This window comes from Colletes latitarsis, unplaced genomic scaffold, assembly GCF_051014445.1.
Source record: "Colletes latitarsis isolate SP2378_abdomen unplaced genomic scaffold, iyColLati1 scaffold0028, whole genome shotgun sequence".
Classification (NCBI taxonomy): Eukaryota; Metazoa; Arthropoda; class Insecta; order Hymenoptera; family Colletidae; genus Colletes; species Colletes latitarsis.
Genome location: NW_027488378.1, coordinates 1,824,251 through 1,849,366, shown reverse-complemented (window position 1 = coordinate 1,849,366; position 25,116 = coordinate 1,824,251). Strand labels below are relative to the sequence as shown.

Here is a 25,116-nt window from a genome sequence, read left to right as displayed (position 1 = left end):
GGAAGCTAGTACGTAAGAATTATGCTGGTAAGCAAGCAGTAAGCTTGCAAGCAACAAGTAAGCTATTAAGGAAGCACTATGCTGGTTAGAAAGCAGTTAGTTAGTAAGCATGTAGTAAGCTACTCGTCAGGCGGTGAGCTAGTAAAGAAGCAGTGAGCTAGTAAAAAAGCAGTATGCCAGTAAGCATGCATTCAGCTAGAAAGCAAGCAGAATGCTAGTGAGCAGGCAGTAAACGACTAAGCAAGCGGTGAGCTAGTAAGCGAGGTGGATGATGGTAAGGAAGCAGTAGGTTAGTAGGCAAGCAGTAAGCTAGAATGCAAGCAGGAAGCTAATAAGCAAGCAGCAAGCTAGCGTGAAATCTATTAGCCAGTAAGGAAGCTGTATGCTAGTAAGCAAGCAGTAAGCGAGGAAGCCAGCAGCAACATAGTAAGAAACCAGTAAGCTAGTAAGCATGGAGTTAGCTAGTTAGTAACCAGTGAGCAAGTAAGCATGCAGTAAGCTGGTAGGAAAGCACTTAGCTAGTAGGCAAGGGGCAGGCTAGAAAGGTAACATTTTGCTAGTAAGGCAGCAATAGTGTGGTAGGCAAGCACATAGCTAGAAGGCAAGCAGCAAGGAAGTAAGCAAGCGATAAGATAGTAAGCGAGCAGGGAGCTAGTAAGGAAGCAGCATGCTAGTAAGCAAGTAGTAATCTAGAAAGCAAGCAGCAAGCTAGTAAGCAAGCAGTAAGCAAGTAAGCTAGCAGTAAGCTAGTAAGCAAGCAGTAAGTTAGTAACAAAGTAGTTTGCTAGTAGGCAAGCAGAGAGCTCGAAAGCAAGCAGGAAGATAGCAAGCAAGCAGGAAGCGAATAAGCTAGCTATAGGCTAGTTAGCAAGCAGTAATCTAGGAAGCTAACAGTGAGCTGGTAGGCCCGCAGAAGGCTAGTAAGGAAGCAGTATGCTAGTAAGCAAGCAGTAGGATAGAAAGTATCCAGTAATCTAGTAAGCAAGCAGTGAACTAGTTAGCAAGCAGGGAGCTAATAAGCGAGAAGGCAGCTAGTATGGATGCCGTGTGCTAGTAAGCAAGCATCAATCTAGTGTTGAAACAGTTAGCTAGAATACAAGGGCCAGGCTTGTAAGAATGCAGTTAGCTATTGAGCATGCAGTAAACTAGAAAGCATGCAGCAGGCTAGTAAGCAACCAGTATGTTAGTAAGCAGGCAATAAGCTGGTAAGGGAGCAGGAAGCTAGTAAGGAAGCAGTTGGCTACTAAGCAAGCAGCAAGCTAGTAAGCAAGCAGCGAGCTCGTAAGCAGGCATTATGCGATTATGCTAGCAGTAAGCTATTAAGCAGCTAATAAGCTATAAAGCAGGCAGTGAGCTAGTAAGGAAGTAGTAAGCTAGTAAGCAAGCAGTATGTTAGTAAGGAAGCAGTGAGTCAGTAAGCAAGCAGTGAGCTAGTAAGCGAGTAGAATGCTAATAAGGAAGCAGTATGCTAGTAAGCAAGCAGCAGGCTTCTCACTGAGAAGTTAAATAACAAGTAAGAAGTATGCTAGCAAGCAAGCGGTAAGCTAGATAGCATGCATTGAGCTAGTTAGCGAGCAGTGATCTAGTAAGCAAGCAGCAAGCTAGTAAGCAAGCAATAAGCTAGAAAGCAAGCAGCAAGCTTGAGAGCAAGCAGTAAGCTTGAAAGCAAGCAGTAAGCTTGGAAACGAGCAGGAAGCTAGTAACAAGGCTGTAGTCTAGTAAGCAAGCAGCAGGCTAGACAGAGAGAAGTGAGCTAGTAAGCAACAAGTATGCTAGTAAGTATGCAGCATGCTAGTAAGAAAGCAATTAGCTACTTAGGAAGCAGTATACTTTTTTTTTTTTTTTTATGTCGTGGGGAAAATCTTCGAAAGACACCCTCCCACCTATTTGGAAAGAGGCGGAAGGGGTGTGTGGGATTCCCCGCGCGCGGGACCTACCCACTAAAAACCCCACGGTGACCCTTCCGCACGATTTGGGAGGATACCGGGAATCGCTCGAAGCATTCTTCCAGTATCCACCCCGTGCCCACGCTTTGCGCCCATCCCCGGGGTGGCAAACGGTCCCCCCGGTAGTCACTCTGTCTCATAGCGGCAGGACGAGCCCACTCCATCCCGCTGCCATCCGTCCCGGGGCCACATTTAGTGGCGGGCTGCGAGCCCCACCTCGCAACCGCCTGCGACCCCGTTTCTACCCCTGGGTGGCCGGGAGCTCATGGCCGCACTAGGCCACCAAGAGTGCCTCCATGTGGGCCGGACCCTACCCGGTCCGACACATTGCCGCCTGGCGGGAGGTGGCTCCCCTCAGGGCCCCCTCCCAGTCAGGGTCATCCGCCGCGCAAAGGCCGCCGCCCGCGACGCCCTCGCGCCACCATACGAGCGCGAGCCACAGCGCGCCGCGGCCTCCTTCTGCAGCAATACGGTCTCGCAGAAGGAGGCCACGGCCCTCCACTTCCTCTCGCTGCCGAGCATGGCGCGCACCACACCCGGCAGCGAGACATCCCGCCCTATGACGGCGACAAGGACACGGCGCTCCCCCTCCCACGCTGGGCATACCTGGAGGGTATGATCAGCCGTGTCCTGCTCGGCGTCGCAATGGCAGCAACGCGACGTCGGCTCCTTCCCTATCCGACACAGGTATCTTCCGAAGCTGCCATGCCCGGAAAATACCTGTGCCATCCGGTAAGTGAGGCTTCCATGGCCTCTGTCCAGACACCCCTGTGTGAGGCTTCCATGGCCTCTGTCCAGCCTCTCCTGTGTGAGTGGCTGGACAGAGGCCATGGAAGCCTTACTTACCGGATGGCACAGATATTTTCCGGGCATGGCAGCTTCGGAAGATACCTTTTTTTTTTTTTTTTGTCGTGGGGAAAATCTTCGAAAGACTCCCTCCCACCTCCTTGGGGAGAGGTGGGAGGGGTGTGTGGGATTCCCCGCGCCCGTACAACGACAGGCGCGGGACCTACCCACTAAAAACCCCACGGTGACCCTTCGGCACGCTTTGGGAGGATACCGGGAATCGCTCGAAGCATTCTTCCGGTATCCTCCCCGTGCCCGCGCTTTCGCGCCCATCCCCCGGGGGGACAATCGGTCCCCCCAGTAGACACACTGCCTCATAGCGGCGGGACGGGGCCACCCCATCCCGCCGCTATCCGTCCCGGGGCCGCGTTTAGTGGCGGCTGCGAGCCCCAACTCGCAACCGCCCGCGACCCCGTTTCCACCCCTCGGCGGCCGGGCGTTCATGGCCGCACCAGACCGCCGAGGGTGCCTCCCCTTGCGTCGGACCGGTAGGGGGAGGCACTCCTACCCCCAACCGGTCCGACCCGGCGCCGCCTGGCGGGAGGAGGGTCTCCTCAGGACCCCCCTCCCAGCCTAGGTCATCCGCCACGCCGAGGCGGCCGCCCGCGACGCCTCGCGACCGGGCGACGACCTCGGGCCACCGCACGAGCGCGAGCTTCAGCGCGCCGCTGAAGCTCGCGCTCCCTCCCCGCGGCCTCCTTCTGCAACATTACGTTCTCGCAGAAGGAGGCCACGGCCCTCCACTTCTCCTCGCTGCCGAGCATGGCGCGCACCACGCCCGGCAGCGAGACATCCCGCCCGACGACGCCGACCAGGACACGGCGCTCCCCCTCCCACGCGGGGCATACCTCCAGGGTATGATCCGCCGTGTCCTGCTCAGCGTCGCAGTGGCAGCAACGCGCCGTCGGCTCCTTCCCTATCCGGCACAGGTATCTTCCGAAGCTGCCATGCCCGGAAAATACCTGTGCCAGCCGGTAGGTGAGGCTGCCATGGCCTCTGTCCAGCCACTCCTTCAGGAGTGGCCGAACAGCCCCGACAGTCCGGTGCCCCGCGGTTGGCAGAGCCAGCCGCTCCTGCCACGCGAGCAACACGGACTGCCGGGCCTGGCGCTTCAAATCGCCCCAAGCAGGTTCCTGCCCGCCCGGGACCGCCCCCACCCCCGCGCGACGGTCGACGCGGTGCCGGTACATCACCGCGTGCGACCGCGCGAGCAGATCCATGGGCGGCATCCCCGCTAGAACCGTCGCCGCCTCATGTGACACGGTCCGATACCCGCGGACGACCCTGAGCGCCATGCGCCTCTGCACCCGACGCAGCATAGTCATGCTGCGCCGGGAGGCAGCCAGGTCGTCCGCCCAAACGGGGGCCCCGTATAGGGCCACCGACTGGAATTCAACCGCTACTAGCAAAATTTCGTGCGCATTGTGTAAACAAAATCATCCCATTTATCAATGTTCCGAGTTTTTGGGAAAATCCCCTTCCAAGCGCTATCAATTAATCAAGCAGCAAAACCGGTGCGTCAATTGCATTTCCGTCGGCCATTCCACTGCATTGTGTAAGAATCCGCACTGTTGTAAGGAGTACCATCAAAGGCATCACACGTTGTTGCATTTCCCGGTAAACAAAAATTCCTCGGTCACAGCGTCAAGGGCTGGTTCTTCGATATCTAACGACCAAATCGAAATTAGTTCAAATTTAGCGTCGAATTTACCGTTGAAGATAACTGTTCTCCTTTCAACAGCGCGGGTTCAGGTGCATTCTCCTCAAGGCAGGTGCGTTACTGCAAGAGCCCTTCTCGACCAAGGGTCAGCAGCGACCCTCAATACCGAAAATTTAGCGCAACTGCTGCGCTTAAAACGAACATCGCACTACACACGAATTAGTGGAATTGGCGAGAAACACTCTTTCGCACATCAAGTAGCGTCTATATCAATTACACCTGCGGACCAGAACGAGCCTGCATATTCGACGACCGCGATTATAATGCAAACATTGACCAGGTATGTCCAATCTCGCCAGAAACAAAACGTTACATGGCCTTACCTTGCAGGGCTAAATCTGGCGGACAAGGATCCTATGAGCTCCGACCCTATTGACATTATTATTGGAGCGGATTTATACGGGCAGCTATTACTCCAAGGCGTCATTCGAGGCTCAGGGTGTGTCCCGACCGCGCAAAGCACGGCCTTGGGCTGGATCCTGTCCGGTCCCATCCAAACTCCTGGTTCCGATGACGTCCACATCCACCATTTGTCCGTCCTCGAACACCTTGACCACAATCTGCGCCGCTTCTGGGAAGTCGAGGAGCTCCCAACTCCCGCGATTTTGACACCTGACGAACAAAATTGCGAACGTCATTTCGCTGAAACAAATTCGCGAACCTCAGAAGGCCCTTACATTGTCCGATTACCGTTTGGAGACGACCAACCGATTCACCTCGGAGATTTCAGGTCGAGAGCGCTTAGCAGTTTGCGATCTCAAGAGAATCTCCTAAAACGAGACCCCAATTCCCAACGCGAATATCAGGAATTTCTTTTGGAATACCAGTTTCTTGGGCATATGCGAAAGGTGGATCCACCGTCGCCCATAGCACCTCCAAATGCTTATTACATTCCGCACCATCCTGTTATTCGCCAAACTAGTCAAACGACGCGTCTTTGCGTTGTTTTCAACGCTTCCAGTCGCACTTCAAATGGCAGATCCCTTAATCAACATTTGCACAGTGGGCCAAAACTCCAACAGGACCTGATCGCAATCCTGATTCGCTGTCGTCAATTCCAATATGTCTACGCGGCCGACATCGAAAAAATGTATCGGCAGATCCTCGTTCACCCTCACGAGATCGACTTTCAGCGCATCCTTTGGCGCGAGTTTCCTTCTGCTCCGATTGACGAATACCAGCTGCTCACGGTAACATATGGTACAACTCCAGCGCCATATCTCGCTCTCAGAGTGTTGAGACAATTAATCGAGGACGAAGGTTCCTCCTACCCGGACGCAGTGCAAGTTTTAAGCTACCAAGCGTACGTTGACGACTTCCTCTTCGGAAGTGACGACCTCACGTCACTGCGCCTGATCCGCAACCAGACGATCCTATTGGTTCAAGCAGCTGGCTAGTATTTCAGAAGTAAGTTAAGATGATAACGGGAATGTAGTAAGAAAGCAGTTAGGTCTGGGTTAGGTTAGGCTAGGCTAGTAAGCAAGCAGCTGGCTAGTAAGACAGCAGCTGGCCAGTAAGACAGCAGTTAGACAGTAAGCAAGCGGTAAACTAGTAAGCAACGAGTACGCTAGTAAGCAAGCAGTAAGATGGAATGAATGCAATTAGCTTGTCAGCAAGCTGTAAGTTAGTATGCAAGCAGTGAGCTAGTAACAATGCAATATGCTAATAAGCAAGCATTAAGCTAGAAAGCAAGCAGCAAGCTAGATAAGCAAGGAATAGGCTAGCAAGCAAGCAGTAATCTTGACCGCAAGCAATGAGCTAGTAAGCAAGCGAGAAGCTAGTAAGGAAGCAGTATGCTAGAAAGCAAGCGGCGGGCTAGTAAGTAAGCAGTAAGCTAGTGAGCAAGCATTAAGCTAGAAAGCAAGCAGCAAGCTAGTAAGCAACCAGGAAGCTAGTAAGGAAGCAGTATGCTAGCAAGCAATTAACAGGCTTGTAAGAATTCAGATAGTTAGTAAGAAAGCTGTAATCTAGTAGCAAAGCAGTAAGCTGGAATGCATGCAGGATGCTAGTAAGGAAGCAGTATGCTAGTATACAAGCAGTGAGTTACTAACAAATCAGTATGCTAGTAGGCAAGCTGCAGGCTAGTAAGAAAGCAGTTATATAGTAAGGAATCAATGGGTTAGTGAGCAAGCAGCAATGTAGCAAGCAAGCAGTAAGCTCGTAAGGAAGCAGTGAGCTAGTAAGCGTGTAGGAAGCTAGTAAGGAAGCAGTAAGCTAGTAACAAAGCCGTAAGTTAGTAAGCAAGCAGGAAGCTAGAAAGCATGCAGGAAGCTGGAAAGCAAGCAACAGGTTAGCAAGAAAGCTGTAAGCTATTAACAAAGCAGTAAGTTTGTAAGAAAACGTTAAGCTCGTATGCGAGCAGGAAGCATTCGGTTAGTATGAGAGCAGTAAGTTAGTAAGATAGCAGTGAGTCATGAAGAAAGCAGGGATGTAGTAAGAAAGCAGAAAGCTAGTAAGCAAACAGTACGCTAGTTAGCGAGTAGGAAGCTAGTAAGGAAGCAGTATGCTAGTAAGAAAACAGTGCGCCAGTAAGCAAGCAGTAAGCTAGAACGCTAGCACCAAGCTAGTAGGCATGCAGTAAGCGAGTAAGCTAGCAGTAAGCTAGTAAGCAGGCAGGAAGCTAGCAAGCAACCAGTAAGCTAGCAGTAAGCTAGTAAGCAAGCAGTAATCTACTAAGCAAGCAGTGAGCTAGTAAGCAAGCACACAGCTAGTAAGGAAACACTATGCTAGTAAATAAGCAGAAAGCTACAAAGCAACAAGTAAGCTGGTAAGGAAGCAGTTAGCTAGTAAGCGAGTAGTAAGCTAGTATGCACGCAGTGAGCTAGTAAGCGAGCAGGAATGTAGTAAGGAAGCAGTATGCTAGGGACAAAGCAGTAAGACTAAGCAACTAGTATGCTAGTAAGCAGGCTGCAGGCTAGTAAGTTAGCAATTACCTAGTAAGGAACCAGTGTGCTAGTAAGCAAGCAGTAAGCTAGAAGACAAGCAACAAGCCAGTAAGCAGGCAGTAACCTAGTAAGTAAGCAGTGAGCTATTCACAAATCTGGAAGATAGTGAGGAAGCAGTAAGCTAGTGTGCATGCATTAAGGTAGCATACAAGCAGTAAGCTAGTAAGCAAGCAGTATGCTTGTAAGCAACCAGCCAGCTAGTAAGCAAGCAGTAAGCTAGAATGCAGGGAGCAGGTTAGTAAGGAACCAGTGAGCTTGTAAGCAAGCAGTAAGTTTGAATGCAAGCAGTAATCTAGTAAGCAAGTAGTAACCTAGCAAGCAAGCTGTAAGCTAGTAAGAAAGCATTAGGTTAGTAAGAAAGCAGTAAGCTAGTAAGGGAGGTGTAAGCTGGCAAGAAAGCAGTAAGTTAGTAACAAAGCAGGAGTCTTGTGAGCATGCAGTTAGCTGGTAAGAAAGCAGTAAGTTTGTAACAAAGCAGTAAGCTACTAAGCAGCCAGTAAGGTAGTATGAAAACAGTAAGCTAGCAAGGGAGCTGTAAGGTAGTAAGAAAGCATTAAGCTAGTAAGGGAGCAGTAAGATTGTGTGCCTGCAGGAAGCTAGTAACAGAGCTGTAAGCTAGTAAACAAGCAGGATGCTAGTAAGCCAACAGTAAGCTAGTAAGCGAGCATGGATCTAGTAAGAGAGCAGAATCCTAGTAAACTTGCAGTAAGCTATTAAGGAGCCAGTAAGCTAGTAAACAAGCAGTGAGATAGTAAGAGAGCAGGATGCTAGTAAGGAAGCAGTATGCTAGTGAGCAAGCAGTAGGGTTGAAACCAAGCAGCAAGGTAGTTAGCAAACAGCAAGTAAGTAAGCTAGCAATAAGCGAGTAAGTTAGCAGTAAGCTAGTAAGCAGGCAGTAATCTAGTAAGCAAGCGCCGAGCTAGTAGGAAAGCAGTAAGCTAGTAAGCAAACAGTAAGATTGTAAGCTAGCAGCAGGCTTGTAAGAATGCAATTTGCTAGTATGGAAGCAGTATGTTAATAAGCAAGCAGAATGCTAGTAAGCTAGCTGTAAGCTACTATGGAACCAGTAAGCTAGTAAACAAGCAGGAACCTAGTAGGAAGCAGGATGCTAGTCAGCAAGATGGAGGCTAGTAAGCATGCAGTAAGCGAGTATGCTAGCAGTAAGCTAGTAACCAAGCTGTGTGCTAGTATGCGAGCAGGAAGCTAGTAAGGATGGAGTATGCTAGTTAGGAAGCAGTAAGCTTGGAAATAAGCAGTAAGCGAATAAGCTTGCGGTAAGCTACTAACCAAGCAGTAATCTAGTAAGCAAGCAGTGAGCTAGTAAGCAACCATGATGCGCGTAATCTAGCAGTAAGGTAGAAAGCAAGCAGCGGGCTGTTATGCAAGAAGTAAGCTACTAAGCAAGCAGTAACCAGGTAAGCAAGCAGTGAGCTAGTAAGCGACCAGGGAGCTAGTAAGGAAGCAGCAAGCTAGAAAACAAGCAGTGAGCTAGTAAGCAAGGAAGAAGCTTGTAAGGAAGCAGTATGCTAGTAAGTAAGCAGTATGGTGTTAAGATAGCAGTTAGCTCTTAAGCATGTAATAAGCTAATTAGCAACCAGTGAGCTAGTAAGCAAAGACGAAGCTAGTAAGGAAGCAGTATGGCTGTATGCAACAGGAACGCTAGTAAGCAAGTAGCAGGCTAATAAGAACGCAATCAGCTAGTAAGAAAGCGGTATGCTAGTAAGCGAGCAGTAGGGTAGAACACAAGCAGCAAGCTAGTAATCAAGCAGTAAGCTAGAATGCAAGCAGCAAGCTAGTAAGCAAGCAGTAAGCTAGAACGCAAGCATCAGGCTTGTAAACATGCAGTAAGCGAGCATGATAGTAGTAAGCTAGTAAGCAAGCAGTGAGCTAGTAAGCGAAGGAGAATCAAGTATGGAAGCAGCATAATTCTAAGCAAGCTGTAAGCTAGTTGGCAAGCAGTAAGCTGGTAGGAAAGCAGCTAGCCAGTAAGCATGCAGTAAGCGAGTAACCTAGCAGTAAGATAGTAAGCATGCAGTGAGCTGATAAGCAAGCAGCAGGCTAGTATGGATGCAGTTAGCTAGTAGGGAAGCAGTAAGTTTGTAGCAAAGCAGTAAGCTGGTAAGCAAGCAGCAGGTTTGTAAGCATGCAGTAAGCGAGTATGCTAGCAGTAAGCTAGGAAGCAAGCAGTGAGCTAGTAAGAGAGGAAGTATCTTGTAAGGAAGCAGCATGATGATAAGCAAGCAGTAAGCTAGAAAGCAGGGAGCGGGCTAGTAAGAAAGCAGTTAGCTAGTAAGCAAGCACTAAGCCAGAAAGCAAACAGTAAGATACTAAGCAAACAGTAAGCTTGTAAGCAAGCAGCAGGCTAGTCAGGAAGCTGCTAGCTAGTAAGAAAGCTGTAGGCTAGGAAGGAAGTAGAGAGCTTGAAAGCAAGGACTATGTTAGTATCGAAGCAGTGAGCAAGTAAGCGTTCTGGGAGCTAGTAAGGAAACAGTAAGCTAGTCAGCAAGCAGTAAGCTACAAGGCTAGCATTACGCGAGCAAGCTAGCAGTAAGTTAGTAAGCAAGCAGTAAGCTAGTATGCAAGCAGTGCGCTAGTAAGCAAGCTGTAAGCTGAAAAGGAAGCAGGTAACTATTGAGCATGCAGTAAACAAGTATGCAAGTAGTAAGTTACAAAGCAAGGAGCGGGCTACTGAGAAACCAGTTAGCTAGTGAGCAAACAGATAGCTAGTAAGCAAGCAGTAAGCGAGTGAGCTAGCAGCAAGGTAGTAAGCAAGCAGTAAGCTTGCAAGCAAGCTGCGAGCTAGTAAGCGAGCAGTAAGCTAGTACGGACGCAGTGAGCTAATAAGCGTTCTGGGAGCAAGTAAGGAAACAGTAATCTAGTCAGCACGCAGTAAGCTGGTAAGCAGCCGGTATGCTTGTAAGCAATCAGCAGGGTAGCAAGAAAGCAGGTAGCTAGTAAGCAAGAAGGAAGCTATTAGGTAGCCAGTAAGCCAGTAAGCAAGCTGCCAGCTAACAAGATAGCAATTAGATAGTATGAATGCAGTGTGTTTGTAAGCATGCAGTAGGCTAGAAAGCAAGCAGCAAGCTAGTAAGCATGCAGTAAGCATGTGAGCAAGCAGCAGGCTAGTCAGAATGCAGTAAGAGAGTAATCTAGCTTTAAACTAGTGAGCAAGTAGTGTGGTAGTAAGCGAGGAGCGAACTAGGGAAGGAGTATGCTAGTATGCAAGCGGTAAGCTTGTAAGGAACCAGTAAGCTTCTATGCAAGTAGAAAGCTATTAAGCAGGCAGTACGCTTGTAAGCATGCAGTAAGGTAGTAAGGAAGCAGTGAGCTAGTAAGCATTCAGGGAGCTATTAAGGATGCATTAAGCCAGTCAGCAAGCAGTAAGCTGGTATGAAAGCAGATAGCAAGTAGGCATGTAGTAAGCATGTATGCAAGCAGTAAGCTGGTAATCAAGCAGTGAGCTAGTAAGCGAGCAGGGAGCTAGAATGGAAGCTTTGTGCTAGTAAGCAAGCCGCAGGCTTGTATGCGAGCATGGTCCTAGTAAGGGAGCAGAATGCTAGTAAGCTAGCAGTAAGCTATTAAGGAACGTGTAAGCTAGTAAGTAAGCAATATACTAGTAAGCAACCAGTATGCTTGTAAGCAAGTAGTAAGCTAGCATGCAGGCAGGAAGCTTGTAAGCAAGCAGTAAGCTAGTAAGCATGCAGTTGGCTAGTAAGTGAGCAATTAGCTAGTAACGAAGCAGTGTGCTAGTAAGCAAGCAGTAAGCTAGTAGGAATTCAGTTTGGTATTAAGAAAGCAGTATTGTTAGAGTACTAAGGGTTCTAACGTTGGTCCGTACGAAGGAATAGACTGGTAAAGAAATAGTTACAAGTATCAATTAGGTTTTCTTATTTTTATTACAAACAAAAACGTATCAAAACTAAAAAATACTATTTTGTGGAAAACGAAATAAGGAAATTAAACTCAGTTTTGACGTCGGCTCGTTTCAGCCGTGTCACGTCCCCTTTGGCGTTACTGTTGTGGCATTCTGTAACAAAAGTTTACTGAATGTGTAAATATCTTAAATTCGGACACGTTGCCACGTTTAGACGCTTATCAGCTGCTTACCCCGCGTTCCAAGCGACAATATGTTGTGCTTGGATGGAGAAGCTAACTGCTGATTCGCGTAGTAATTAATGGACTGTACTAATTTGTTTTTTGGTCGGTGATATTTGAATTAAATGATATCACCGACGCGTGCAACCGGACAGACGAAGTTTTCCTCGTTTCTGTCGAGTTAGCCAAGCGTTGGAACGGACGGGCCCCAAATGGAGGTTGTAAGGCTCCAAGAGGACTATTTTCCGTGAGCACGCTCACCGTGCGGGTGGCGTGGGACGCCGACGCAAGAAAACTCCCTGCCTAGTGCGGCTACCTCGACGGCGGCTCCACAGGAGCAGCCTGCGGCCTGCCGGAATAGGGGGGGGGGCGCTTCAAGCAACTCCAACCACCCTTCGGACACTACACAGTTACGGGTAGTGGGTGGAGAGGTGGAAGGAAGGCCCTTCGAACCCTTTACTCCACCGTACACTGTACTCTACACTGGCACAAGCGTCGGGTCTCTGGAGGGGGTTCTCTGGAGCCCGTTGCACGGTGAGCACCACGAGGCGATACCAGTATATCAGGATCTACCTTCCGGTTGCTCCGTCGCCGTATAGCAAAGGGTGGGTCGTCGAAACCTTAACTCCACCGATCGGTGCACGCTACACTGGTACAACCGACGGGTTTCGGAGTGGGTTCTCTGATCCCGTTTAGCTCGGTGAGCTCACCACTAGGCGATACCGGTATATCGGTATCTACTCCCCAGTGACTTCAACCTTTAGCTTTAAGGGACTCAATGTACTCAGTACTGAGTCCCTAACGTAGCGGTCGCGGCAACGTCTGCAACGTTAAATCACACGAACTGCTACAACGTCAGGCAGATTTTCTCGGAAATATCTGTTGTCGTGAGACAAGATTTCCTAATTTCAAATTGTCCTAAAATCTTTCATAGAACGTGCGTAATACAAGTTCTTTGGAGCGCGTACTTGTGACGGAGAGGATCGATAAAGGATCTGCTCTCGATCGCAGTCAGCTCCCTAAAGCCGTGAGCCGTGAGGAAAATCAGCGAGGATCGACAGGCGAAGACCGCGCCGCGCCGCGCAGGCGCGGTGCGGTTACGATTTCGGATATTGATCTCTCTCTTCAATTAATAGGTCGTTTCCCTCTCTCTCGGTGATAACGACACAATACCTTTGGAGACAGGTGTTCGAATGTACTGTGTGAACGAAGATAGCTAGCAAAAACCCGTAAACAGCCGCGATTTTGATTGTCTGTAGACCGAAGGAATTCGGCGTCAGCCCGACCTTCTAGACAATGCGTACGCAGAACTAGCATTAGGAATCGCGACCGAGTTTTTTCCCCTCGGACAAACGCGATAGTTAAACAAGTATGCTAGTAAGCAAGCAGTAAGCTACAAGACAAGCAGTGAGCTAGTACGCGAACAGGACCCTACTAGGGGAGCACTATGCTAGTACGCAAGCATTAAGCTATAACGAATACAGTTAGCTAGTAAGAAAGCAGTATGCTAGTAAACATGCAGCAGGCTAGTAAGCCCAAACTAAGCGAGTAAGCTAGCAGAAAGCTAGTAAGCATGAAGTGAGCTAGTAAGCGAGCAGGGAGCTAGTAACGAAGCAGTATGCTAGTAAACAAGCAGTAAGCTAGTAAGCAACCAGTAAGCTAGTAAGCAAGGAGTGAGCTAGTAAGCGAAGTGGAAGCTAGCAATCAAGCAGTAAGCTTGAGAGCAAGTAACAAGCTAATAAGAAGGAGTTAGCTATTAAGCAAGCAGTAAGCTAGTAAGCAGACAATGAGATAGTAAGCGAGAAGGGAGCTAGTAAGCTAGGGGGAAGCTAGAAAGCATGCAGTAAGCAAGTAAGACATCAGCAGACTAGTAAGGAAGTAGATAGCTAATTTGCAAGCAGCAAACTAGCAAGCAAGCAGTTATCTTGTAAGCAAGCAATGGGCTAGTAAGCGTGCTTGGAGCTAGTAAGAAAGCAGTATGCTTGTAAGCAAGCAGTAAGCTAGTAAGCAACCTGTAAGCTAGTAAGCAAGCAGTAGGCCAGTGAGAAAGCAGCAAGCTTGCAAGCAGGCCGTATGCTAGTAAGCAAGTAGTAAGCGAGTAAGCTAGCAGTAAGCTGGGAAGCAGGCAGGAAGCTAGTAGGAAAGCAGTGAGCTAGCAAGAAAGCTGTATGGTAGTAAGCAACCAGTAGGCTAGTAAGCAAACAGGAACCTGGCATGAAAGCAAATAGCTTGTAGGCAAGCAGTGTGCTAGTGAGCAAGCAGTAAGATGGCATAAAAGCAATTAGCTTGCAAGCAAGCAGTAAGCTAGTATCCCCTCAGGGACTGCCAGCCTTTCAGCTGCAGTACGGGCTTAACGAACCCGGGGTACCCGAGTCATACACACACCGTAAGCCTCCTGTTGGTCGTCACAACGACCCATTCACAATTCCCTATTGGTTTTGTGAATGGTACGTGACGGCAGGAGGAACGGGGGTCTTGGCTTAACCGCCTGGGCCACGAGTATGGCGACTCTATAAAATCGCCCTCCAATCCTAAGCTATGGTGCGCGGCGATGGGATGCATGGTTGGGGGAGAAGGCCCAATCCCAAGCGACCACCTCCGGGGAACCTGCCGAACCCCCGGAGTATTAGGCTTACCCGGGTAAGGCGGCTCTGCCCGGGTGGACCTTTATTTCCGACCATCTCGTGGGATTATTATGGACACAGAAAATAAAATGGGGATGGGGCGGGTTTTGTCGGTTGGGGAGGACGGAGACGGGGTTGGGGTTAGGGTGGCGGCGCTCGCGCCCCACTCAGCGCCAGGTCCGGCTTCGTGGAGGGTGGAGGAGGACGACGAGACGGCGTCGGTCTCGTCCTTCTCCTCCAGCACGAGCCACATAGGCTCTAAGAGGAAGAGGACGGGGCAGGCCGTCGTCGAGGTGGGCGGGGCGATGAGCCCGTCGGTGAGGCTGAGTTGCCACAGGGACGAGGTGACCGAGGAGATATCGGAGAGGATCTCCTCGTCCCTGAGGCGGGTGGAGAAAGTCGCCGCTGCCTGCGCCTTTAAGGGGCAGAAAAGCGGTGGCGCGGAGGCCCTGAAGGCCGCGGCGGAGGAAATGAGGGAGGCGGCGCGGGAGCTCAGAGGGCGGAACGCCCGTCTGCAGCTCCTGTTGGAGGAGGAGCGACAGGGGAGGAGGAGGGCAGAGGCGCTGTGGAACAGCGCGGCCCTCCCTCCCATCCTCCCTCCTCCTCCACCGCCGCGTCCCTCGGCGAAGGTAAATAAGCGGAGTGCGGCGGCAGTGGTGCGGGGCACCGCGGGCCCCTCCACCCGCACTCTGCCCGTGAAGAAGTCCCCGTCCTCCTCAGAAGACGATCTTCTGAGGAGGATTGGGGACATGATTGATGGCAAGCTGGCCGCCTTCCGGGAGGAGCTCCTCGCCGGAAGAGCGGTCAGCAGGAAGGCGGTGCCTCCCCGACCTGTTCCGGTACAGTCCCCCGGGTCGCGACCCCCAAGGGGGGTGGTGTACCCGTGGTCGCGGTGGTCGCGTCCTCCACAGCACCCTCCCAAGGGGGGGTGGCGTGGAGTGAGGTGGTGGGGCGGACGGCGAAGCGGGCGGCGAGGAAGGCCTCGCAACCGCAGCCTCCGCCTCCGCCGCCGGCGGCCAAGGTAAAGGCCGCGAAGGTCGGGATGGCACGACCAGGTCGTCCCCCAAAAACGGCAGCGGTGACGCTGACCGTTGCGCAGGGGGGCGACCTGACCCTCGCGGAGGCGATGCGGCTCGCCAGGGAGAATATCTCCCTGGAAGAGCTGGGCATCGCCTCCGTGAGGGCGAAGAGGGCCGTGACCGGGGATCTCTTGCTGGAGATCCCTGGTGCAGAAGGCGGCGCGAAGGCGGATCGTCTCACCCAGAGGCTCCGGGAGCAGCTGGGCGAGCGAGGTGTCCGGGTCGCCCGGCCCACGAAGCGCACGGAGATGCGCGTTTGTGGGCTGGACGACTCCGTCAGCGCACAGGATGTGTCCCGTGCCCTTGCGAGGGCGGGGGATTGTCCTGTGGAGGACCTGCGGATCGGAGAGATCCGCAAGTCGCCCTCCGGCCTCGGGTCGGTGTGGGCCCGGTGCCCCCTCTCCGCCGCCCGTAAGGTGGCGGAATCCGGGAGGGTGTTGGTGGGGTGGGTTTCGGCGCGAGTGGAAGTCCTGGCGCCGCGCCCGCTCCAGTGTCACCGCTGCCTCGAATTGGGGCACGTGAGGCAGTGGTGCACCTCGCCGGTGGACCGCAGCGGTCAGTGTTACCGCTGCGGTGCCAAAGAGCACCGTGCGAGCCAGTGCTCGGCGGCTCCCCACTGCCCGCTGTGTGCGGACATGGGGAGGCCAGCCGATCACAGGGTGGGGAGCAAGAAGTGCTCCCCCCCCTCCCGGAAGGAGAGGAAGAGGCGGGCTGCACCGGCTCCGGTGCCGAGGGCGGTGGCATCGTCCTCCATGGAGGTGGACGGTGCTACGGGGACGGACGGCCGGGAGGAGGCTGGCGCGGCCATTAATTGATGCCGCCCCGCCTCCTCCTCCAGGCCAACCTCAACCACTGCCGCGCGGCACAGGACTTGATGTCCCAAGTCCTCGCGGAGTGGGGGGTTGGCCTGGCGGTCGCCGCCGAGCCGTACCGCGTCCCTGATCACCCTCATTGGGTGGGCGACGCGGACGGCTTGGTGGCGGCGGTATGGGGAGGGGGCGACGGGTCCCCACCGTTCTCCTTGTTGGAGCGCGGTCGGGGATTCGTCGCCGTGGACTGGGGGGGAGTCGCTGTGGTGGGGTGCTACATTTCGCCCCGTAGCGGTCACGCTGCGTTCGAGCTGTACTTGGCCGAGGTCGCGGCATGCGTGCAGCGCTACGCGGCCCGGCCGGTGCTGGTCCTGGGGGATCTTAATGCCAAGTCGGTGGCTTGGGGATCCCCCAGGACCTCCGTTCGCGGCGGGATCCTGGGCGATTGGGCGGCGGGGCTCGACCTCCGGGTATTGAACCGGGGGTCGGAGCACACATGCGTGCGGCGATATGGGGGGTCCATCGTGGATGTTGGATTCGCGACCCCCAACGCCGTGCGCATGGTGTCGGGTTGGCACGTGGTCGCGGGGGCAGAGACACTCTCCAATCACCGGTACATCCGGATGGAGGTCTCTGCCGCCGCGAGTGCATCCCGACACGGCCGCCTGCGTGGCACCCCACCACGCCGCTGGGCGCTTCGGCGCCTGGACAAGGACGCCCTGATGGCAGCTGCCCTCGCTGCAACTTGGCTGCAGGGAGCGGCCGAGTTGCCGAGCATAGAGGAGGAGGTCGCCCGGCTCGGAGCATTGGTCGCGGTTATTTGCGACGCGGCGATGCCTCGGGTCGGGCGGGCTTCTCCTCGCCGGGCGGTGTACTGGTGGTCGGACGCGATCGCTGAGTTGCGAGTCGCGACTGTCCGCGCCCGACGCCAGTACACCCGCGCGCGCCGTCGTCAACGTACAGGCGACGGCGTGGTGCGAGCGAGGGCAGCTGATGACCTGTATGGAGCATACCGCGTGGCGCGGGTTGCTCTGCAGGTCGCCATCAAACGGGCCAAGACCCAGGCATGGAAGGAGCTCCTCCAGACCCTTGATGACGATCCATGGGGGCGCCCATATAAGGTGGTGCTGAATAAGCCCCGCCCGTGGGCGCCCCCTGTCACCGAGGGTCTTGACCCCCGGCTGCTGGAGGACGTGGTCAATACACTCTTCCCAATTGGGGAGAGGGGACCGCGTCCTCCGGCGGCGGCGGCTGTCCCAGTGGAGTGGACGGCCGAGCTGGGGGTCACGCAGGAGGAGCTGGCAGCGGCCATCAGACGGCTCGGGGTTCGTAACACGACCCCGGGTCCGGATGGTGTGCCCGGCCAGGTTTGGGTCTTGACCCAGGGCGTCCTTGGGGCCGACCTCAGGCGGTTGATCGACCGCTGCCTGAGGGACGGGCGATTCCCCCCCCAGTTGGAAGGTGGCGAGGATGGTCCTCCTCCGGAAGGAGGGTCGGCCCGCGGAGTCTCCCTCCGCATACCGGCCCATATGTCTCGTCGACGAGGTGGGCAAGCTCTTCGAGCGTGTGATTGCTGCCCGCCTCGTCGAGCACCTGTCGCGGGGTGATCCCGGTCTGGCCGACTGCCAGTTCGGTTTTCTGGGGGGCCGATCGACTATCGACGCGATAGGTCGTGTGAGGGCCCTCTCGGGGGCGGCCGCCTCCCGGGGAGGGGTGGCATTGGCAATATCCTTGGATATTGCCAATGCTTTTAACACCCTCCCCTAGGAAGAGATAAGGAGGGGACTCGAATATCATCGAGACCCCCCTTGTCTCAGGGCGGTCGTCGGGGATTATCTCCGCGGCAGGTGGATCGAGTATCCGGGCCGGGATGGTGATATGCGGAGGTAGGTGTACTGCGGTGTTCCGCAGGGGTCGGTCCTCGGGCCACTCCTGTGGAACATCGCGTACGACTCGGTGTTGCGGGCCGGCCTCCCCGACGGCGTCAGCGCGGTGTGTTATGCGGATGACACACTGGTGCTGGCCGTCGGGGCGCACTGGGGGAGGGCCATGCGTCGCGCGGAGGAGGAGTCGCAACGCGTCGTCGACCGGATCAGGGGGATGGGGATGACGGTGGCGGTCCATAAGACCGAGGTGATTGCGTTTCATTCACCTCGGCAGGATCCGCCACCCCCTCTGATCCGGGTGGGTGGGGCTCACATCGAGGTGAAGCCCCAGATCAGGTATCTAGGGCTGATCCTCGATAGCCACTGGCGTTTCGAGGAGCATTTCCGCTGCCTGGTCCCCCGGTTGGAAAGGATGGTTGCGGCTCTGGGCCGGATCCTGCCCAACCTGGGGGGTCCGGCGGGCCGAGTTCGTCGCCTCTATGTGGCAATGGTCCAGTCGGTGGCCCTATACGGGGCCCCCGTCTGGGCGGACGACCTGGCTGCCTCCCGGCGCAGCATGACTATGCTGCGTCGGGTGCAGAGGCGCATGGCGCTCAGGGTCGTCCGCGGGTATCGGACCGTGTCACATGAGGCGGCGACGGTTCTAGCGGGGATGCCGCCCATGGACCTCCTCGCGCAGTCGCACGCGGTGATGTACCGGCACCGCGTCGACCGTCGCGCGGGGATGGGGGCGTCCCCGGGCTGGCAGGAACCTGCTTGGGGCGATTTGAAGCGCCAGGCCCGGCAGTCCGTGTTGCTCGCGTGGCAGGAGCGGCTGGCTCTGCCAACCGCGGGGCACCGGACTGTCGGGGCTGTTCGACCACTCCTGAAGGAGTGGCTGGACAGAGGCCATGGCAGCCTCACCTACCGGCTGGCACAGGTATTTTCCGGGCATGGCAGCTTCGGAAGATACCTGTGCCGGATAGGGAAGGAGCCGACGGCGCGTTGCTGCCACCGCGACGCTGAGCAGGACACGGCGGATCATACCCTGGAGGTATGCCCCGCGTGGGATGGGGAGCGCCGTGTCCTGGTCGGCGTCGTCGGGCGGGATGTCTCGCTGCCGAGCGTGGTGCGCGCCATGCTCGGCAGCGAGGAGAAGTGGAGGGCCGTGGCCTCCTTCTGCGAGAACGTAATGTTGCAGAAGGAGGCCGCGGGGAGGGAGCGCGAGCTTCAGCGCGCCGCTGAAGCTCGCGCTCGTGCGGTGGCCCGAGGTCGTCGCCCGGTCGCGAGGCGTCGCGGGCGGCCGCCTCGGCGTGGCGGATGACCTAGGCTGGGAGGGGGGCCCTGTGGGGAGCCTCCTCCCGCCAGGCGGCGCCGGGTCGGACCGGTTGGGGGTAGGAGTGCCTCCCCCTACCGGTCCGACGCAAGGGGAGGCACCCTCGGCGGTCTGGTGCGGCCATGAACGCCCGGCCGCCGAGGGGTGGAAACGGGGTCGCGGGCGGTTGCGAGTTGGGGCTCGCAGCCGCCAGTAGACGCGGCCCCGGGACGGATAGCGGCGGGATGGAGTGGCCCCGTCCCGCCGCTATGAGGCAGTGTGTCTACTGGGGGGACCGATTGTCCCCCCGGGGGATGGGCGCGAAAGCGCGGGCACGGGGAGGATACCGGAAGAATGCTTCGAGCGATTCCCGGTATCCTCCCAAAGCGTGCGGAAGGGTCACCGTGGGGTTTTTAGTGCGTAAGTCCCGCGCCCGTCATTCTACGGGCGCGGGGAATCCCACACAACCCTCCCGCCTCTCCCCAAGGAGGTGGGAGGGAGTCTTTCGAAGATTTTCCCCACGACAAAAAAAAAAAAAAAAAAAAAAAAAGTATGATAGTAAGCACTCTGTAAGCTCGTAAAAAAGCAGTAAGTTATGGAGAATGCAGCAGTGTATTAATATTGCAGTTAATTAGTCAGCAAGCAGTAAGCTAGTAAGCAATCAATAAGCTTGTAAGCTACCAGTAAGCTAGTAAGCATGCAATCAGCTTGTAAGCAAGCAGTAAGCTAGTAAGCATGGAGTGAGCCAGTAAGCAAGCGGAAAGCTCGTAAGCAACAAGTAAACAAGTAAGCAAGCAGCTGGCTAGTAAGGAAGCAATAAGGTGGTAAGCAACCAGAAAGCTAGTAAGCGAGCAGGAAGCTAGTATGGCAGCAGTGTGCAAGTAAGCAAGCAGTAGGCTATTAAGGAAGCAGTTAGCTAGTATGAAAGCAGTAGGCAATTGTGCAAGCAGCAAACTAGTATGCATGCAGTAAGCTAGAAAGCAAGGAGCAGGATTGTAAGAAAGCAGTTATCTAGTAACCAAGCTGCATGCTAGTAAGGAAGCACTAAGCTAGAATGCAAGCTGCTGGTCAGTAAGCAAGCTGTAAGCGAGTACGCTAGCAGTAAGACAGTAAGCAACCAGTAAGCTTGTAAGGAAGCAACAGGTTAGTAAGAAAGCTCTTAGCTACTAAGAAAGCAGTATGCTAGTATTGAGGATCTTTGTGATAGATTTCCCCAATCGCTTACCGCAGAAAGAAGAAGGAATAATTTGTTGAAACGGTATAATGTGTAAGACACGGAGGCGACAAAATATGTGGAAGACTTTTCTCCGCGGTCTGGGTTCTCGCACGACTTACTTCAAATTGGTTAAAATTCCGGCTATATATGCGTCGTCGAATGGTCGGTAGACCTATTGGTTTTATGACATGACCTGGGCCGACGTGGAACAGAGAAAAATCGCGAAGATTCGGAAATACAAAATATATCTATTCTCAACACTCCCACTTATTTTGAATGTCCGCTAATATTTAATTTTTCTCTCGGATAGCAAAACGGCTGCTTTTGCAAAGGCTTAGCAGAGATATCAGCTAATTGTTCTTTCGATGGAACATATCTAATTTCTACTTCTCCGCGATTAACGACATCACGAGTGAAATGGTACTTTTTACCGATGTGTTACGAGCGCTTATGGTTTTCGGAACTATTAGCAATTTTTATGGCCGCTTGGTTATCAACAAAAGCAGGGACGATATTGCACACAACATCCAATTCATTCAACATACGACGTAACCAAACCGCTTCTTTCACGCCGTGGGCTAACGCGATATATTCCGACTCAGCGGTCGAAAGGGCAACGACCTTTTGCAATTGACTGGACCACGAAATTGGTCCGCTATTCCAAATATTGACAAATCCACTCCTAGATCTTCGAGTCTCTGAGCATCCGGTATAATGAGCATCCGTGAATCCCGAAATATCAAGCGAACTCCCACTATTTCCGTAAACTATTCTGTGATCACGTGTTCCATTTAAATAACGCATTATTTTCTTTACCGATTGCCAATAAGTGTCGTCGTAAGAACTCAAAAATTGACTTGCGTAATTGACCGCAAATTCGATATCCGGGCGACAAACTCGTGCAGCGAATAATAAAGAGCCTATTGCCTCACGAAACGGCATTTTACTGTCAGTCGCAGGTGTTTGTTTTTGCATGGGCATACCTGGCTCCGCAGGTACACTTGACGGATTTGCTTCAAGCATATTGAAGGTCTTTAATATTTTCTTAATATAGCCCGGTTGAGAAATTTTTAAGAGTCGTCGTTCGCGATCGCGTTTAATCTCGAAACCGAGAAATTCATCGGCCCGATCTACCGAGATTTTAAAATTACCTTCTAAATAATCTAAGACACTCTTAATTGCATTCTCGCTTTTGCTCATAATCAAACCATCATCCACATACAGGGCTAAATACACTTTTGAACTTTCCACTACACCGACAAGCACGCACTTATCACTTGCGATGTTCACGAGATTAAATCCGTTCAGAAACCTCGTGAACTTCTCGTTCCAGCATTTGGGTGACTGCTTCAATCCATACAGGCTGCGATGTAGCGGGAAGACTGCATCCGGTTGGCTCTAAATTGTGTATTCTGGAGGCTGCTCCAAATAAATTTCTTCTTGAAGATCGCCATATAGAAAAGCGGTTTTCACGTCGAACTTCATTATTTCATAATCACCTTTCGCAGCTATTGCAAGAAGAGTTCTAATGGACCCGTAGCGAACGACAGGTGCGAATGTGTCAAAATAATCGATTCCTTCTGGTTGTCGGAATCCTTTCGCTACGAGTCTCGCCTTGTATCTCTTCAGATTTCCAGCTGCATTATTTTTGATTGCGAAAACCCATTTGCAACCGATTGCACGTTTTCCTTGCGGCAGTGCACATATGGTCCATGTGCGATTTTTTTCAAGCGCCAGCATCTCTTCGTCCATGGCTTTCTTCCATTTTCTGGTGTCGTCACTGGATATTGCCTCAGTGTAGGTCATAGGCACCGTATCAGCCAAAAAAGCAATAGGTACGGCGTATCGGTCAGGTGCTTGTAATGTTCTTCTATTGCGCAGTTGTCTTCCTTCCCGAGCATTTTCATTGGCGGCTACCTGCTCTATCTCTGGCAAAGCTGCGTTTTCTTCATTTCCATTGTTTTCCAGTTCTCGTGTTTCGGCGACATCTTCCACAACTGGAACTTGGTGTTCCGCTGCACCTTCAGGAGTAGGAATCGTCTCTCTTTCGTCTTCAATTCCGAACTTGATTATTGTATCGGTTTCGGCACACGTTTCGGCACTCGGCAGGGCATTTTCGTTGAAGGTTACGTCTCTGCTTATTGAAATTTTCTTCAATTTATTATCCCAGAGTCTATAATTAGTAGACTCCTCATCGTAACCGAGGAATATGACCTGTCTGCTTTTTGGGTCGAATTTTTGCCGTCTTTCCTTCGGCACGTTCAGGTAAGCTACGGATCCAAACACCTTTAAATGTTTTATATCAAGTTTGCGTTTAAACCACTTCTCGAACGGAGTAATCGTCTCCCCTGGCTCTAGAATGGTCCGATTCAGCACGTAGCAAGCGGTGTTTACTGCTTCTGCCCATAATTTTTGATCCATGTTCTTTGCGTGAATCATAAAACGTGCACTTTCATTGAGCATACGAATTTCGCGTTCAGCGCGACCATTCTGCTCATGAATGTATGGTGACGAGCATTCGTGGATTATACCTTTTTCCTCCAAAAAGGTCTGGAGCTGGCTGCAGGTATACTCTGTCCCATTGTCCGAGCGTAGGACTTCGATTTTCGTTCCTGTCTGCGTCGATAGGAAAGCCTCGAACTCCTTAAATTTGCTGAATACTTTTGATTTATGGCTCATGAAGTATACCTTCCTATAGCTGGTACTCTCGTCCTTAATCAGTAAAAAAAACCGCGTGTTGCTCGGTGAGTTTATGTTTACAGGGCCACAGACATCGATATGAATTTTCTCCCCTGGCCCGTAATTGTCTTCAACCCCGATGCTTGGATGCGGCCTTCGGGACTGCTTGCCCATAATGCATCCTTCACAAAAAAACTTTGTCAAATTGTCCTTTTCAATTCCATGGATGCCGAGTTGTTCACACGTGTGTTTTTTTGTGCGCTCATTTACGTGTCCCATTCGCTCATGCAAAAGATTTAATTTTTCCTGGCCATCTGCTAATTTCAGCGCTTTACAGTCAATGGGCACTTTCTCTTTGAAACACATTTTAAATAGTTTTCCGTGCGGTATTCCACGTGCGGCGACTTTTCCTTTACTATCGCGAACTTCACATTTGTTTTCAAACGAATAAAAAGAGTACCGTTTTTTGTTCACTGAGCCTATAGAAAACAAACTACACTTTAGTTCAGGTACATAGAGCACATCTTGTAATTCGCGTTTGTATAGCACACCCTCAAGCACTTCTTGGATTTTAATTGTTCCGATGCCAGCCGCTAAGATGATGCGATCATCCGCTACTTTAACCGCATGACCAATTTGGAATCGGCTGCAATGCCGAAGAATAGTCTTTGCGGAAAGTCATATGCATTCCGGCACCCGAATCCGCAATCCACACGGCACTGTCACTTTCACTGGTGCATTTATATGTTGCAACAATGTCATACACCAACGCTAGCGCATTTCTCGCTGAACTGTCCGATGATTTTCCAGCTTGATTTTTTGGACATTCACGTGCCCAGGGGCCTTTTTCTTTGCAGACTCCACACCGCGTTCGTTTTTTCAGCTCCTCGATATCCTTCTTGGAGCGTTTCTTTTTCTTTGCGTCGTTCAGGGACGTCTTTTGAACACGAAGTGCGAGCGTCGACACTTCATCCTCTGCAAAACGCCTGTCTTTCATGATCAGTCTGCTGATCAAGTTCGTTTTCGTTTTTTCCGTAGCAGGAGTGCATTCCCACGTGTGACGAAAAATGGAGAACTTTGCGGGTAAACTGCGCAGCAGTTTTGCCATGAAAGCTTTGTCCGACGGTTCCTCACCCGCATCCTGCAGGCGTCTGCAGATGCTCTCCAGGATCTCCAAATGATCTGCAATGGGCTCCTCTTCATTAACGCGAAAATTATAAAACTGCTCCCAGGCAGTTTGTGCAGCGTCTTCACTTGCATCTCCGTACAGGTCCCTCAGCTGGTTCCAAATTTCTTTTACAGTAGAGCAGTTGTACAAATTGCGGCGAAGATTTGGGGCGATTGTTCTCAGTATAATCATTTTTACCTGCGCTGATTTTTGACCGTGCACTTTGAGCTCCGTTGCCTTGTTTTCAGCAGGTTTTACTATTGTACCATCTACGAAACCAAGCAAACCTTTAGCTTCTAACGCAATCACTACTCCAGATTTCCACATGGAGTAGTTAGTGCCGTCCAGTTTCACAATTTCCATTCCAAATTCTATGTCAGACATTGCGACGAAATCACTTACACAGTTGGTACCCAGTAAAAAAAACCTTTATTCACCCAGCCAGCGTGGCTTATCAACAAACAAATTCTTTCTAGCAGGCGCAGTGGAAGCGTGCTGGGCCCATAAATTAGTAAGGATCTATCTTTGAAATAGATTTCCCCAATCGCACATAGCAGAAAGAAGAAAAAATATTTTGTTGAAACGGTACAAGGTGTAAGACGCGGAGGCAACAAAATACATGGAAGACTTTTCCCCACGGTCAGGGTTATCGCACAACTAACTTCAAACAAAGAAAAATCCCGGCTATATATGCGTCGCCAAATGATCGGCAGACCTATTGGTTTTATGACATGACCTGGGCCGACGTGGAACAGAGCAAAATCGCGAAGATTCGGAAATACAAAATATATCTATTCTCAACAGCTAGA

At 52.2% G+C, this 25,116-nt stretch overlaps 1 protein-coding gene across 1 annotated transcript in view; it reads right to left on the bottom strand.

The window, feature by feature from the left end:
- The window catches only part of LOC143350744 (uncharacterized), a 125,395-nt gene extending 100,704 nt beyond the window's left edge, over positions 1–24,691 (bottom strand). The window contains exon 1 of the mRNA XM_076782758.1: positions 24,506–24,691. Coding sequence (XP_076638873.1) covers positions 24,506–24,691 — 186 coding nt within the window. The remainder of the gene's footprint in view (positions 1–24,505) is intronic.
- Positions 24,692–25,116: the final 425 nt, after the last annotated feature.